Here is a 16,280-nt window from a genome sequence, read left to right as displayed (position 1 = left end):
CATTCCTTTCTCTAGTGCTGTTGCAAATATGTCTATTGGATGACTTTTCTCAATTTCAGTAAGACTTTTGGAAGTTATTAAGATGACAGTGTCTGTCTTGGGGGTAGGTTGGTGGGTTTTTTTTAATTGCAGACATGCTTGTGGGGCAGTTTAGTATCTCATTAAGAGAAGCTGAAGCATATCTAGCCTCAAGCTTAGAATTCCAGTCTGTCTGATACTAACAAAATCAGCTTTTGATAACTTGGAAGAGAAGACTTAATTATTGAATACATTTAAATCAAAGTGCTCTGGACTAGTGTCTCTATCAGTCAGAATTAATACAGGTAAGTCATTAATCAGGGAAGATGTACTAAGGTGTTTAACTCTCTGTCTATTGACACACTGAAATATTACAAATCATATTTCAGCGTAGTGCATTGCTTGGAACAAAAGGCAGGAAAGGTTTGCTGACCCGAGATGAACAGCAAGTGTGTTTGTTCCCCTCCAAACACAAATGGGATTGAAGGATTTTCTTTTCTGTATTGAGTACTAGCTTTCTGTGTTTTGTGATTTATTGTTTTTAAGAAACTAGTTTCGTGAAAATTATTGTACTATCTCTATATCATAAGTGAAACTCATGCTTCCCAAAGGGCATGGTGGAAATTCCCCATTTGCAAGCCTGATAACGCTCAAGCTGCATTGTCCTTAAATGGTAACTGCTTTTATGGTGGCTAGTTAAAGTTGAAACGCATCTAATGCCTTTTGACGTATATTCCAGTATTGGTTTACAAAAAGTACATGGTGAGGGTAGTCTAAAGAGGATATCCAGCAGGAGAGAAATAAAATTCCTGACACGTACAAAAGTATCTGAATCGTCTTGTACGTAACAGATTGGTAGCCCCTTTCTTCAAAAGCGGTTTCCAGGCAGAAGCTGTGCATGTGTGTGTCCACGAATAAAACAAACTTCACACTCTTTTTTTCAAGCTTTCCCCATCTCATCTAATGACAACGGATGACTGTGTACACAGGAGGAGTTTTATGGGCTTTTGTCATTAGATATTTGTAAACCATTTTTGTCTCCTCTGATGGTACGTTGACTTGGCTCAGACTGGGACGTGTTTGTTTGTAGGTAGGTAGAGGCTTGGGAGGTCACTCAACTCTAGCTGTTTCCCATTTACATATTAAACTTGTAAGTGCATCAGCGTAGATCATGCTCTCCGCGTTTTGAACCAACAAGCAGCTCTTGTCCCCAAATTTTTGTTACATATCTGCATCAACTCTTGTTGATCAGCTGGTTAATTGCCCCGTGTGACAGGTTTCGTGGGCTCTCTGGTCCTTAAAGTCCATGGTCCATAAAGTCAGCAGTGGTGGTGTGACACACCAGGTGGGGTTACTAGGTTGATTTGCTCCATTTTTCACTCCTTGCCCCATCCCTGTTTCATAGTCCAGAAGCAGTGAAATGTTTTTGGTTTTGGTTTTGCAGCATTTTGGGTTTAGATGGCGCAGAGCAGGCATCAAACAGATTCAGTTTGATTCCCTGTGTAAAGTAGTCAGGTTTTTGTAGCCTCTTGCTCTCCTTGTAAATACTAAAATGCTAAGAACGACAATATGGAAATAGTCAATATCAAGCAGAGTCTTTCAAGTCATCAACTAGCCTAACATGGTTGATTTATTTTTTAGGGGAAAAAACAGTTGATTAATCACAGATGTACATGTTTCTAGTGTTAAGAAAGCTGGGACTAGAATGAGAATTCCTATTTCCCTTCCAGTTTCAAAAATTTGCCTGTTGGTTGGAGGTAACTTTATCTTCTAGTTTGAGGGGGTCAGAACCATGCTGCCTGCCCTTTAGCTTCAAAAATATATTTATGGACTCTCAGTGAACTCTCTGACCTCACTACCAGAGCAACATATGTGGTTTTTACTTTGAGATAAATGGCAGTTAAATGCCTTCTTTTTTTATTGTGGCTATGAATTATAAAACAAAGCCCATCCATTAGATTTTTTTAAAACACTTTATTGAATTACAATGCTGTTGCTACTTGAGCAAATAGTGATTTATTAAATTTTATGGTTTCTTGTTGGATTGGTATTACTGTGTGTGATCATTATATGTGCATTGTTGGTTTTTTTTTTCCTCTCCAAGATGGCCATCTGTTGCATTTCTCTTTTTCTAAAAGGGAATCTGACGCTCACTAGAAAGTTTTAACATACTTGAAACACAGTTGGGGTTAGCATACCCCAAATTTATTCCATCTGTTTTGGTTTTGAAAGTCCATGTTGTTCTTGGTTTAATTTTGAATACTCCTATTTCCTCTTAGCATGTTTTAGTGATAAAATATTCTTGAGCAACCTTAGAAAAACAATTTGCTATGTAGTCATAAAGGAAACTAAGCCAATTTAGTACAAACAATCCCAAACATGGTAATCAATCAAACCAAGTGTTTATCCCTAATTAGATAGATGGAAGTAGTATATACTGATAGGCCAGGGGGAAATAAGACACACCCATGTGGCTGTTCTTATAGTGAAGGTGAAAGGTCTTTCTCTGCTCTTGAAAATGCCTGTAATGGATATTGATATTCCCTAATGCTTGGATCTGGCCATGCCTCTACATAACTATATGAACTTGAGCACCTAGGTTTTTTCATGGCTATGCTCCAGTATTGAAACTGGTCTCCTGAGGAGGCAGATGGGAGTAAGAATTGGAGAATCTGGACTCCTGTCAACTGGGATGGGATGGGAAAATAGACGGTAAAGGATCTCACTGGGAAAATACTGGCATGGAATATTTGTAGTGAATATTAACATTGACCTATGAGGCTGTAGGGATATTTTCTGCAAATTTAAGGAGGGGCAAAAAATCAGGTTTGACCTCTGAAGAGGCTAGTGGGTTGGTATTCTGTTCAGGTTAACAATGGTGATGGTAAACCTCCCTCTTTTTTTTTTTTTTTTTTTTTTATGTAAACACGCCTTTTTAAATAAAATGTGATATTTAAGCTGATGCTTTTATAGCGATGCAGTATTTTTATTAATGTTAAGCTTTTCCTTCTCTCCCAGTGCATTCATGCTTTAAAGAGCAAAGTGAAACAGTGCTATCATTTTGGTGTACTACTTACGCTTGGTCCACTTTTATGATTCCCTGAAGCCCTAATAATACCTCAAGAAGTACTTCATATTAAATCACACAGAAGAGAAGATGAGAAGCAGTTACACGCTGCACGCCAAACGAAAACTAATGCTGTGTGGGAGGATATGGCTAAAGCATGTGCTGCGAAACATGTCTGGCTAACGTTGTTTTGTCTCTTAGATCCTCTCCACTTGAGCGGAGTATACGTATTTCTTCCTGCTCTCTTCCCTCCTCCTGCCCACAAACTCTTGGCTGACTTGGGTTAAGAGTAGGAGTGGTACAGCAAAAGTGCAGTCAGACAAATATACTCATCTCTTACATTTCAGAGGCTCTGCATTGTACTATTTGGTTTTACAAGAAATTCAGTAGTTGATAAGTGTTGATTGTCAAAAGGGTGGGTGAGAATTTGAGGAAATAGAGCACAGGTTTTATAAAAAGAAAAATGGATTTATTAACTGCAGGCATGTTACATGATCAAAGATAGGCATGTTTATGTAAAAGTAAATCTTACGCAATCAGATACTGCCTTTTTCTGAGAAGAGTAATTCTAGAGGAAATAAATGCAACAGATACAAAAATGCAAAATAGTACATGGTGAACTCCCGCAGAGGCTTAATTGCCTTTTTTTTTTTAATAAACAAGTGAATGTGCCCTATTTTATTTGTATGGAAAGAACTTGTATGAACCATTATTGGGAGGAAAAATACATACAAATGAAAGAACAACTTGGCTGAGTGATCATAACGTATTCAAGCTAGGAAGTGTTGAAAACAAAGTATTTAATTTGTGCTTTAAGAAACTTATTTACAAGAACACCAACACTGTTTCCTCCTCTTCTGTGTTCCACTAGCAGAGTGGCAGAAGGTTATTTATTGAAATACCCATCAGCCGATGTTTGCTATGATTTCTGAAAAAAAGGCATCTGATAAAAATTAAAAGATGTATGATAAAATAAAGGTAAAGTTGAGTTTGATGAAAGAGCAGTCAAACTAACTTCTTACAGAGATTTAATAGGAGATTGTTTGGATTCCTGTGGAGAGCTTGCAGATGGTTGCGAGTTTTGTTTGGAATTTTTTTAATAAGTAGACCACTTTCTTCTTTTTTTTTTTTTTAATAAAGTAAAAAACCTGTCATGATGTGGATACTGATGGCTAGTAGACTTGCTTTTCTTACATATGTGCTGAAGACCCTTAAGCAGTAATCCAGGGGCCTTGAAGGATTGCAAGTTGAAGACCATTGTTATAGATAATTAATTTCTTCCTTATGTTTCCTGTTTCAACAAGAAAATAATGTTCTGTAGCACTGCTATCCCAAGATTTAGAGACAAAGCTGACTAGTGTAACTCTGCATCTGCTTATTGGTGGTACCGATTACTTAAAGGCTTGAAACCAAGTTAATGGCATCATAGGAAGTCTCCTTATCCATGTGCAGCACAACTACAGCTGTGGCTAGAAGATAATTCTGTAGATGAATCCTGATTCTGGGTGACTTGTTTTCAAGTGTTAGCAACTGGCTTGTTGGACTGAAAGTTTGCTTTATAAAGTTTATTTATCTTCTTTATGGAAACATGATGAAAGTGGTAGTTAATAGCAATTGTTATGTATGTATTCATATAGTATAAGCTACAGGAGTTCTTGGCATCGGAGCTGATGTATCTTAATGGTTACATGCCATTTGGGTTTTATTAGAATAGAGAAAAATCTTGACAAACAGCCTGATAGATCACAATTTTGAATTCCAAGGAAAGGATGCCCTTTTTGGAACAGCTTGAACAGTGAAGGAAAAATAAGAAATCTTAACTTACTATATTCACATTTTATGTCTCTTTCCCCATCTCAGTTCAGAGCTATAATTTGCACTTAATACTCTATGGAAACAGAGCAGGCTCACACATTTATGTGTAGATCCAAGGCATTTGGATGTTTACAATGAAGTGTATTGCTACATCAGTATGACTATATTATTCTACAAAATTCAAACTACCTCTGGTCACACTGGCAATATGCCTCTTACAGAAAAGCTGCCAGAAGAGGTGACCTGAACATCTGTGTCAAGCTTCAAGAAGGAACACAAGCACTGTATTTAATTTCCAGCGGTAGAAACATTCAACAAAACATTATTTATGTCACCCTTATATAAACTGTCTATCTACAAAACTGCACACACAAGGGGAAAAAAAATAACATATTTGACAACCTAGGAGAGTCTTGTTAATACCCTAGTGGCATATAATATTCATAGGAGTGGTGTTACGCGATGTATCCCAAAAAAAAGTATGTTTATAGGGAAAGAGAATTGCCGGGGGGGAAAGCATTGTACTACATGACGGAAAAAGAAATATAGTCTCACAATAGCTAATCCAGTGGGTGTTTATCATAAGCATGCAGTCCAGTTGAAGTGACAGGAGCCTCGGTGGGAAAGTAATATTGACCTCATGCATATATAACTGTGGCTTGAGAAAAGCGTATCCTTTGACTGAGGAACTTCAGGCATTGTCATGCTGAGAAATACTGCTGATCCTGAGATTTGAGCAAATGGGCCTTTAAATATTGGTGTTCTATGCCTTTAAAAAAAAACAAAACAAAACAAAAACAAAACAACAGCCAAAACTCTGAGAATATTTAAGCAAAAGATAGACATTTAGCTGTTTTCTGGATTCTTCTTCCCCCTTTCCCAAGGGCAGGGGAAATAAATAATGGAAGTAACATTTGCAATAAAATTTGATGTTTGACAAATAATTTACTTATCTCATTGAGGCAATTATTTTTACTCTTCATGTGTATTCTCAAAGCAGTATACATTAGAAGATAAAACAAGCATATTCTTTCATAAAGTTAGATGACATATGGAAAGTATAATCTACTATCTAATAAGTATCAGCAGTGGTAAGTATGAATTATAATTGACGCAGGAGCAACTTAATGAAGCTTGACTGTTATAAGCATATAAATGGTGCTTATGTGTGGGTGGCCACATGCAGCATGAACACTGATAGTTGTGGTGTTTTTAGAGGCCAGGTTACAGGGTAGATTTCGATTAGATATAAGGAAGAAATTTTTTACAACAAGGATGATGAAATGCTGGAACAGGGTTGCCCAGAGGAGTTGTGGCCACCCCGTCCCTGGAGGTATTCAAGGCCAGGTTGGATGAGGCTTTGGGCAACCTGATGTAGTGGAAGGTGTCCCTGCCCATGGCAGGGGGGTTGGAACTAGATGATCTTTAAGGTCCCTTCCAACCCAAACCATTGTATGATTCTACTTCAAAATAATCTGTTCGATTAATCCATAAATCCAATCTGATATTCATTATTACATATGTCTTTTGCCTTGTTTCTCACTTACCACTGTTTCAGCTTTAAAATGCTCCCCTCGTTCTTTTTCCAGACTCCCTCTCGGTCTCCAGCAATGATGCCAGTCCTCCTGCTTCCGTAACATCCCTTCAGCCCCACATGATCGGTGCACAGAGCTCCCCGGGCCCCAAGCGCCCTGGCAACACTTTGAGAAAATGGCTTACCAGTCCCGTGAGGCGTCTTAGCAGTGGAAAAGCAGATGGGCATGTCAAAAAACTGGCCCACAAGCACAAGAAGAGTAGAGAGGTTCGTAAAAGTGCTGATGCGGGCTCTCAGAAGGACTCCGACGATAGTGCAGCGACCCCGCAAGATGAGACTGTTGAAGAGGTAAGTGCTTAGGGCAGCTTCCCGAGGCTTGTTTTTATGTTTTTCAAAGAACTAAATGTTGTTGTGAAGGTTGTCTCCTTAGCTGACTGTCCAGCAGGCAAGCAAAATGGCATGTGCCATGTGGTCATTCCTGATGAATGATACTCCAAGTACCATGCCATGCATGGTTTGTGCCCTTCTGCATTGAGAGTGTTAGTAAAGCTCTATGGAGAAGGATCTCTAGTTGAAAAATGGGAGAGTAGAAGCTTGTTCTTTGGCTTTGCTCTCTTATCCCACTCAGGAAACCAACTTTGTGAGTAAAGGTGCTTCGTGTTCTGGGCATAATTGGGTCATTTTGTATTTCCTTTCCTTTTCTTGTTGATGGATCAGGGAGAATATAGGGAGAGCTGCTTAAAGCTGTATTTACACCTTGAGCAAGAGTTAGAGCACAGAAAAATTACTGTCCCTTCGAATCAAAAGGTAGTTACCATCAGTCAAATAATAAACATGGTAGTTTTCACTGAAGGAAAAGAAATTGAGAACTATTCCAGATTCTGCCACCAAGGACATCTACTGAAGGCTCCCCTTCCTCCCACAAACGGGAGCCCATCCTTCTAAGCCTGGAACTCATGTATAAGCAAAGATTACCTCTGGTTGGGTGCAGACAGAGCCAAATTCTCTTTTGTTACAGACCTATGGTTCAGGCTGAGATGAATGGCATCTTACTGCTTCTAAGGGCACAGCCACTTGCATGCTCTACAGTTACTCCCTTTTACCAGGCTTGAATCCACCTAGTGGGTTTGATAGTTACTGTACAGAAAAGTGGTCTCAAATGCCCAATTAATTATTTAGTACATTTTTTTTTCTTGCTCCTGGAATATTTTGCTGCAAGCTTTGAACATCAGTGAAGTTATACAATAAATGTAGGGAAAGAAAAGACTAGAGATTTGGCAGCATGGTGAATTGGGAAATGTGATTTGGAAAAGAATATTGGCCTCTGTCCTTGAGGCTGTAGAAAGAGACCCTCTGTGATGCGCTTGTAGCATTGTTTTGGGAGTATCTTGCTATTCTGCAGTTCTGTGGGTGAGGGAAAACCTAGGGCCAGTGACTTAAAGTCAGGAAAAAAACTATAACCGTCTATGCTGTCTTCCTTAAAAGATAGTTAAATTATCCTGCGAGATCAGTTACAATAAACTGTGGCTAATTGAAATCATAGTTCCTTGTGTAATTGGAGAGACTGTCTTTCAACACAAATACAAGCAGTCTGCTCTCACTCCTTTAAGGGGAAGGGGGCAGAAAGGAAACTGACAAATATTCATATTGTATTAGGTTTTTTAATACCCTTTAGAAGTCTTGCTATGAGGGTTTGTACTTCAGGTACAAAGTTCTTGTGTTTCTAAGTTAGAGTAATGTGGCTCTTTACAGAACCGAACTTGGAAAGCAAGCATGGCTTTGGTAACACTTTCCTGTAGTAAATTTCAAGCTGAATGTCTTGTTCTCAGTATCTCAATCCATCTGCTTTTACCAAACACTGAAAACTGTCTTGGGCATCTGCTTTTTTTCGCCTCTCTGTTGAGGAGTTGCGCTGTGTTTGTAGGATCATCTTGACTTGTTGGGAGAGAGGTGAATCTACAGAACAGACTTGTTTAAGACAAGCTTGTGATAACAAGCTTCATGCTGTTGAGGAGGTGACAGAGCTTTGAATGTCTCGATTTCATTTACAGAGAGGTCGGAACGAGGGGCTGAGCAGTGGCACTCTCTCCAAGTCATCCTCTTCAGGCATGCAGAGCTGCGGAGAGGAGGAGGGCGAAGAGGGAGCGGATGCTGTGCCGCTTCCTCCTCCGATGGCAATTCAGCAGCACAGTCTTCTCCAGCCCGACTCGCAGGATGACAAGGTAGGAGGAGGAAGTGAGGAAGGCTTCACATGTTGAGATAACCTCTGTTTGCACAATTCTTTCTTCCATTTCCAAGAGTCTCTGTAATGTACGTAATGCAGCTTTGTGGTGGACAGAAGTAATCACTGTGCCACTTTAGACAACATTAAAAGGGTTTCCTGTGGAAAGAGTGTGAATTAAATGCTTCTCTATTTTAGAAGCACAAGTGCAGGAATTTTTCTACTAGCACTTGAAATGTGGAAATGGGCCGCTTTGGGTGTTTGCAGGCCTGTTTACATCTGTTTGATGCCATATTTAGTAATTAGAATGTAATTGTTTTTATAATCATATCTTCCGGTACTGAGGTTAAAATACTATGTGCAAATAAAGTTTATGTGGAGAAATTAATGACCTTTTTAGATCATAATACAGCTTGGTAAACAGCCTATTTTGGATAGCCTCAGTTCAGGGGAAAATAAATTTCTATGTACATGCCTTAGCAGAAAGAGCTGTTCACATCAACTCCAAGGTGTGAGTTTTTTTCTTGTGTTTTTTTTCCTCCTTTTTGTCTTTTTTTGAATGCTTAAGAAAAAGGTGTAATAAGAAATTAATATCCAAATAAGGGTAATAATTGAGCTGTTTTTTACAAACAAAGACACTTTAAAATTGAGGGTGAAAATTTTGCATCAGTAATGAAATTCTGGATGAAGATAGTAACTGCACGAAGGAGATCTTGCTTGCATATAATCTGTTTTTCTTAAATGTTATGAAGTTCATACATTGAAAGGATTTATTTCAATTTTCAACCTGGATGAAACATTTAGGGGACAAGTATCAAGCCTGGAAATAGAAGTTTTTAGAATGGAAACAGTCTGGATTTGTGCAGCAAATGTGCACATTGCTGTTTGATTCCCCTTTTTGCTGCTTAAAATTTTTAACTGTTATAATCTATAGCATTGAATATTGTTAGTGAATTTTGCGGCTGGTCACTTACTGTTCTCAGTGATGCAGATGTTATTGATAATGTTGGCAGATCCTATTTACTTTTGGATTTTTTTTCTTCCTTTTAAAAACACTGCCTTTCAGTGAGGATGTTGCTCATGCCTGAAGCTATTGTTTGTAGGATCAAAATGGCTGGCTCCTATGTTCTATGTGTATCTAATGTTTTCTGAATTGAAAAAGTGTAATATATGAGTGGGGATTTAATATATTGGGAAATATTCCTGAAACAAACTAAGCAAAAATAGGCCAGCCTTCAGACTTGAGAGAATATTTTATTGCTAATTTATCTCAGTTTGAAGCTTAAAAATTGAATAAAAATAACGTTGGCGAAAATATGTTAAAGTTCCTGCTGATAAGCTGCCATATTTGCATGTCCCTTCAGTGATATAAAAAAATTGATATGCAAGTCTTTTCTCTGAATAATTTTTTTTTAATGGATTTTTACTTATATAATTCTCTTTATACAGCAAGAACAGTTATGTGAAGGGATATGCTTGTAAGTTAGTGTCCACTCACTTTTGCATTTCTGGTACAAAGTCAGACCCTTGTCACGGTAGAGTAAGAGACTTTGAGTAGTGTTCAATCCCCAATAAATTTTAATTTCACTTCTTAAGAGATTAACATGCACTCACTGCAGTAAAAACGTGTTGGGACAGTTTTTAAAGTAGCTTAAACTGCACTCTAGAGAAGACTTCTGAGAAGTTAAAATTTGGTCAAGTTAATATACCGTAATTTTTCAAAATGTGTGAATATTTATTCTTCTGTGGTGCGTTGGTTTTGCACAATGTCTGTCCTACTGCGTGGTGGGAGGCAAAAAAGTCCTCTTGTGTGGCAGCCTAGGAGGTTGTGTGCGCCTGCCTGAAGTCCACACACCAAGACATACCACTAATTTCCAGTACCTAATGCAAATGCTTTATTGGAACATGCTTTTATTCTCACTTCTGAGAAGCCAAAGTTTTGCCCAGCAGAAGTCAGTTGGCTCTATTGATGGAGTTACTGATTAATAAAAGGCTTGCAAACAAATTCCTGGTTGTCTGCCTCCTGGGTGGAGTCCTCCTTCACATTCCTGCCACGCTCAGTGGTTTCCTGGGTTGCTCAGCTCCTCTGGATCCCAAGGAATGTCTCCTCCTTTCCGTGACCTCAGAGGCTTGGCTTTCATCTGTGCCTCACTGCGAGCATTTCTTCCTCTCCAGGGCTTCTGCTCTACACTCTGTGCTGGGAACTCCCTGCTCGCTGGGTCCCTCCCTCCCCAGCCCTCTGTGGGGCTCCAGCAGCATCTCACACCGGCACGTGCTCAGTTGTTCCCTCCACCTTTCCTTGTTTTCTGGGCAAGGGGTGTATTCTGCTCCCAGAGAACATCATCAGGAAGGTCAGCAAGCAGACTTCATCTCTGCAGCTCCTTCTTTCTCAGATAGTATGGGATATAACCACATGAACTGGAAACCAGCCTGCGCTGAAGTTTTGCCAGCAGTCACACCCCATATACTCCCATGGAGCAATAACAGAGAGAAGGGACCTTGACCAGAGTCTGATTCCAACACTGCCAGTGTTTTGTAAGGCTAAGCCGAGCTACGCATCCAAAGTGAAAACCCACCTACAAGCACAGCTTTGGAAAACCTAGTCAGCTGTCAGGAGCGTACAATTGCCTAAAAGACACGCTAGCTGTGGGATTGCTCAGTTTTTGGTGTGCATGCAAGCATCATGTGCTAGGCCATGCTAATTTGTCTGATATCACTAAATAACACCCTTTTCTCCCCTGAGAGCTCATCTGCACAGTGTGCATTCGTCCATTGAGTAGAATCATTGCACCCTTCATGGATTTGCATTTGATGGCAGTTTACAAGTTGTTTGCGCTTAATTTTTGGATAAGCAGTATTAAAGTTTCAAGATCAGTTATGTTAATATGAAACTAATTATTTTTGCTTTTTGTTTTCTCTTTTTGTAAACTCTGATGCAGCATTACGTTGACTTGTGTTCTGTCTCTGCTTTGGCTCAGTTCCCGTATCTTTCCATTTAAAGTTGTCTATATTTCCTTTGCTTACCCAACTCCTGTTTTCCTTTCCAAATAAGGTGAATACAAGGCAAACTACCTAAAACCTGTATATTCTTTTTTTGTGTTGACTTGCGGGGAGCCTTGTTACACCCATGCTTGATTTGAGCAGAACCTCTTGTGTTAAATCATTATACGTGCCGTTTCTTTGTCCGGTTTGTTGGAGACATTTGCAGCACAGCTTACCCTGTGCTACATGATGTTCACTGTGCTGTTTGCAATATGAAGTAAGGTTCATATTACACCCTGTTTCCACTTTCCAGTTATTTAATATTAAATGTAATATGCAAACAACTCTGTTTGCAAATTACTGAGGCTGAATTTAGTAGCCCTCTCCCAGAATCCTTTACTGTGAACACCTTTTACCTTCAGTTGTATCTATAAACTGGCATTTTATAGCTTATGAGGCCAGAGATCATCTGTGCTCTACACATACCATTGGGGAAAATGGATGGCACAAGGAATGGTGAGCTCAATTTCCCCTCTGAATCTGGGCAATATACCCCAGCTCCTTTAGAAAAGTAAACGCCCCTGAGTTACTGGTGTATTTTTTCTTAGCTTAATGGTGCTTCCTCCTTTATTTCAAGTCATCTTTGTTCCTGTTACTGTTCTGCAGTTTTTGCTTTGTTTAACCAGCAATAAAATGCGTTAACAAACTGTTGTCCCTTGGATCAGCTCAGGTGATCTTTATAGCTATTTGTCAGGCTTTATTATAATCAGCAAGATGAAGGATATTTCCTTGACTTATATTGCATGTAGGAACAGGATTTTTTTTATCCCAGCCTTTAATTTCTGTGGGCGTTACGTAAAATTTCCCGTTCCAGTTGCCCAAGTTGGAAGGGATGATCCTAGTGTTTTATTACGCTGACAGCTATTGTTGGGTACCTTTGTCTGACAGAGGAGTGAAGGGAGTCTCTTGATCCTTCAGCAAGTACCAGGCTAACTCTGGGATTCTCCTTCCTTTGTGTCATTGTACAGACATCTTCTCGATTATTGGTGCGACCAACCAGCTCTGAGACACCCAGTGCTGCAGAACTAGTCAGTGCAATTGAAGAGCTCGTCAAAAGCAAAATGGTGAGGCTGACTGGTAGATGCATTGTGTTTAAAGAAGTTGTGTCTTCAAGTCCTGACTTGCTATTCAAAGAAATGCTACATGTGTTTGACTTGTAAAACTTTATGCCTGTTTCAAGAGTCACTGTCTGAGTTGATGTACGGGTCGTTTTGTACACCCTCTTTTGTAAAAGCACTTACCGAATAGGTAAATGGCTATGTAGAGAAGCACAAAGCAGTAAATAAGAGGGAAGGGAGATGGCAGAAAATGTATGTCCTGTTAGTAAAAAGAACAGGTCCTATTAATAAAATGAATGCAAAGACCCAGGGTCTTAGCCTGATAGACCTTTATGAGAAGAATCCCTGAAACTAAATTTATAGCAAATCTTGCAAGGTTCCACAGTAAAGCAGATAACCCTCACACAGAAGCATTTATGCTGTCTAGCTGCTCTTTAGGCAACGTGATAATGAAGAAATAAGTAAAAGAGTAAAAGGATCATTTTGCATGTTAGTGCCTCCTTTCTTCCTTTTAGCGTCTGCTGACAAATTGGGTAGGTGGCATTTGTGTCAGCTTTAAGTTTTTATATTTTAAAGTTTCTGTGTTTCTGAAGATGCTCATTGACAAAGAATAAGGTGTATGGATAATTCCAGGAGGGCCCTCCTTCATATTTAAAACCCAGCTTGACCCAGTCCTGGAAAAACTGCTCTAGCTGACCGTGTTTGAGCAGGGAGATTGGACTATATGGTCTCAAGAGGTCCCTCAGCAATTCTGTGATTCCCTCAAAACCTCAGGAAAAGTCTAGCTTTTGCAACATAGACCCTCTTGGGCTTAGTAGAAGTGCAACTGTGAAAACTACAGAGAATTGCAACATGACAGCCCCGTGTTACGAGACATTGATATTTCCCAGGCTCGTTCTAAATTTAAGCAGCTTTGAATTTCGGAATGAGAAATTTTATTTTCTATTTTGCAGTTCCTCATTCAGAAAGACTTATACTTTGCTTACATAACTGCATGAAATAATTACTGCACTCTCTTAGAGTATAAACTTTGCTTTTTACTTCTCTCGCACCAGAAGGATGAATAAGAAGTGATCTATGGGAAGATTCAACAGTGTCTTTTGTAAATAGAAAGTTTGATAGTCCATGTGTCTTTCAGGCAGCCTGGGAGTGGATATAACTTAATAATCCATGCATGTAGTCCCTGGTGGAGATGTTCTCATTTCACCATTTTAGCCAAGGGTCAGCTTCCTCTGTTTTTTGGGCCAGTCATACCATTATTGGCTTTTTACTTTTTGTAGGGAAAGAAAAAAAGATTACAGCTGAACCACACCCTGGTGAAGTAAATGTGTCTTGTATTGAAGGCTGTATCACATGCAAGAAAAATGTGGTACATAACTGTAGCTTGATCCAAGATTATAAGCTTGAATTAAAAAGTCCAATCAATACTTCATAGAAGCTCATTCGTATTATTTCTCCCATGGCTTCTCTATCTTTTAGAAAAACAGAAGCCTGTGGAGTCCATGCAAGGGAGACAGTGTATCTGGCAGAAGAGACAAGGACTCTTTCCTAGGATCTGAACTGTCATGAAGCTCAAAAGCAACATTGACAGTGTAGAACTCATTATTTTCTTCAGTGAGCCAGTATTTTGGCTAGTTAATATGATAAACAAAATGTCTGACAAAGAATGCTACTTCTGTTGTGTTTAAAAATGTAACATCCAAAGAATCTCCTTTACGGATGTCCTATTTATTATTGAACGTAACTTGCACGTGCCACAACTAAAGCGTGACAAATATCTTTTAATCCCTGGCAATAAGCACACATCTCTGTAGCTTCCACCATGGAAGTACTTACATCCTGAGCAGAGTAGTCTGACTTTTAGCCCTTGCTGCTCAAACCAACTGAACTCCTTTATTTTCCTATGAGGGAAAGACCGACATGTCTCAAATGTGCTTCTACAAGGTTACGTTATCTGTCCTGGAAAGCCAAATTGTTGACTGGTTTCCTGGAAGCTTGAGACTTCCTTTGCCAAGATACATTACAGTAATTGATCTCCCATACATTCCCACATACAGCTGCATGTAAATGTGTCTTGTGAATAAAAGGGAAATAAATCAATGTTGCTATCTGTCTTGAACACCTTCTTAGGCCCTGGAGGACCGTCCTAGTTCCTTGTTGGTAGATCAAGGTGACAGCAGCAGTCCATCCTTCAACCCTTCAGATAACTCCCTTCTCTCCTCCTCGTCACCCATAGATGAGATGGAAGAAAGGAAATCCAGCTCCTTAAAAAGACGACAGTAAGACTACATTTTCACTCCATTTTTTACAATGTTTTGAAGAGAGGAATGAAATGTTACAATTAACGTCCATTTTGAACCAGCAGCAGAAGCTGTTAGTCTGAAAGGGGGAGGACTTGTGTTAGGTGTCAAGTATGTAGTCATGTTATGCAAAGAATTTTTCTTTCCTCAAACATTAGTTGCAGTTTCAGTGATTTTTTTGATTTTAGTCATACCTTTGTTTGACTTCTGTCGCGTGTCAGTCTCATTTATTCATGAAGATGCTGGTCTTTAAATGTTCAGAGGGCTATTAGGCTTCAAAAAACTGGTCATTCCCTTTGTTCTGTTTGACCACACTCTGTTTCTTTATGTATTAGTACACTGTTACCGTGGTAGAACAAAAACAATCCTGGTTTCAAAATTATTTGAATCTGTGGGTAGATACAACAGTTCATATACTTAAGAGTCTCCAGACCAGAGACGTAATAGCATTTTATTTTAAACAATAGTTAAATTGTTTAATTTTAATGGCACATGTAAGAAAACATCTGACTTTATCTAAACAGAAGCCAGGCTGCTCCAGTTCCAAAGTCAAAGCAACATCTTGCTTAGAAAGAATGCACGTTAATTCTCCCGTTTCAGCTTTGCTTATCAAACATATGTAACTACAAATGTGTAGAAATTTGTACTCCATCAATCCTCTTTAAGAATCTGTTTCCTTTTTTTAATGAAATACGCGTTCACCATTTTCTTTCCATTGCAGCTATGTCTTACAGGAATTAGTAGAGACAGAACGAGATTATGTACGAGATCTGGGCTACGTAGTAGAGGTACGATGTTTTTCATGCTCTTGTTTGGTTGTTGTTGGTTTTTTTTTAATGTGGTACTGACCAGCTATGTAGCATGAACTTTACAATTTTTTTTCAAAAAATAAAACACATAGGAAGAAACTGAAAATGTGAATGTTTGCATTCTGACTTCTCCCTCCTGCAGGCTTTTAACATACTAGAAATATTGTATTAAGTCTTACAACTTTCTTTCTTCCTGTTATTCTGGTGCACCTTACTGTTCTTCTGATGAGTGTAGTTCTTTGTCATTTTTTTTAAGATCACTGCCTCTGCCTAAAGATATCTTAAACTAGATGGTTTTATTTAGCACAACTAAATTTAAAAAAGCATTGTAGCTCAGCACATAGAGCAACGATTCTGGATTTGAAAGACTTGCTTCCTTTCTTACTGTTAGGCTTCTCTTAGACTTCCTACTTTCC

At 39.0% G+C, this 16,280-nt stretch overlaps 1 protein-coding gene across 1 annotated transcript in view; it reads left to right on the top strand.

Moving 5' to 3' along the window:
* The window catches only part of TRIO (trio Rho guanine nucleotide exchange factor), a 261,915-nt gene that overhangs the window by 220,633 nt on the left and 25,002 nt on the right, over positions 1–16,280 (top strand). Inside the window, exons 35-39 of the mRNA XM_086608471.1 lie at positions 6,490–6,782; positions 8,486–8,656; positions 12,666–12,761; positions 14,886–15,034; positions 15,777–15,843. Coding sequence (XP_086464597.1) covers positions 6,490–6,782; positions 8,486–8,656; positions 12,666–12,761; positions 14,886–15,034; positions 15,777–15,843 — 776 coding nt within the window. The remainder of the gene's footprint in view (positions 1–6,489; positions 6,783–8,485; positions 8,657–12,665; positions 12,762–14,885; positions 15,035–15,776; positions 15,844–16,280) is intronic.

The sequence above is a fragment of the Tauraco erythrolophus genome, chromosome 3 (genome assembly GCF_009769465.1).
Source record: "Tauraco erythrolophus isolate bTauEry1 chromosome 3, bTauEry1.pri, whole genome shotgun sequence".
Lineage (NCBI taxonomy): Eukaryota > Metazoa > Chordata > Aves > Musophagiformes > Musophagidae > Tauraco > Tauraco erythrolophus.
The sequence above is the reverse complement of the archived record's forward strand: the minus strand, read 5'-3'. Positions and strand labels throughout refer to the sequence as shown.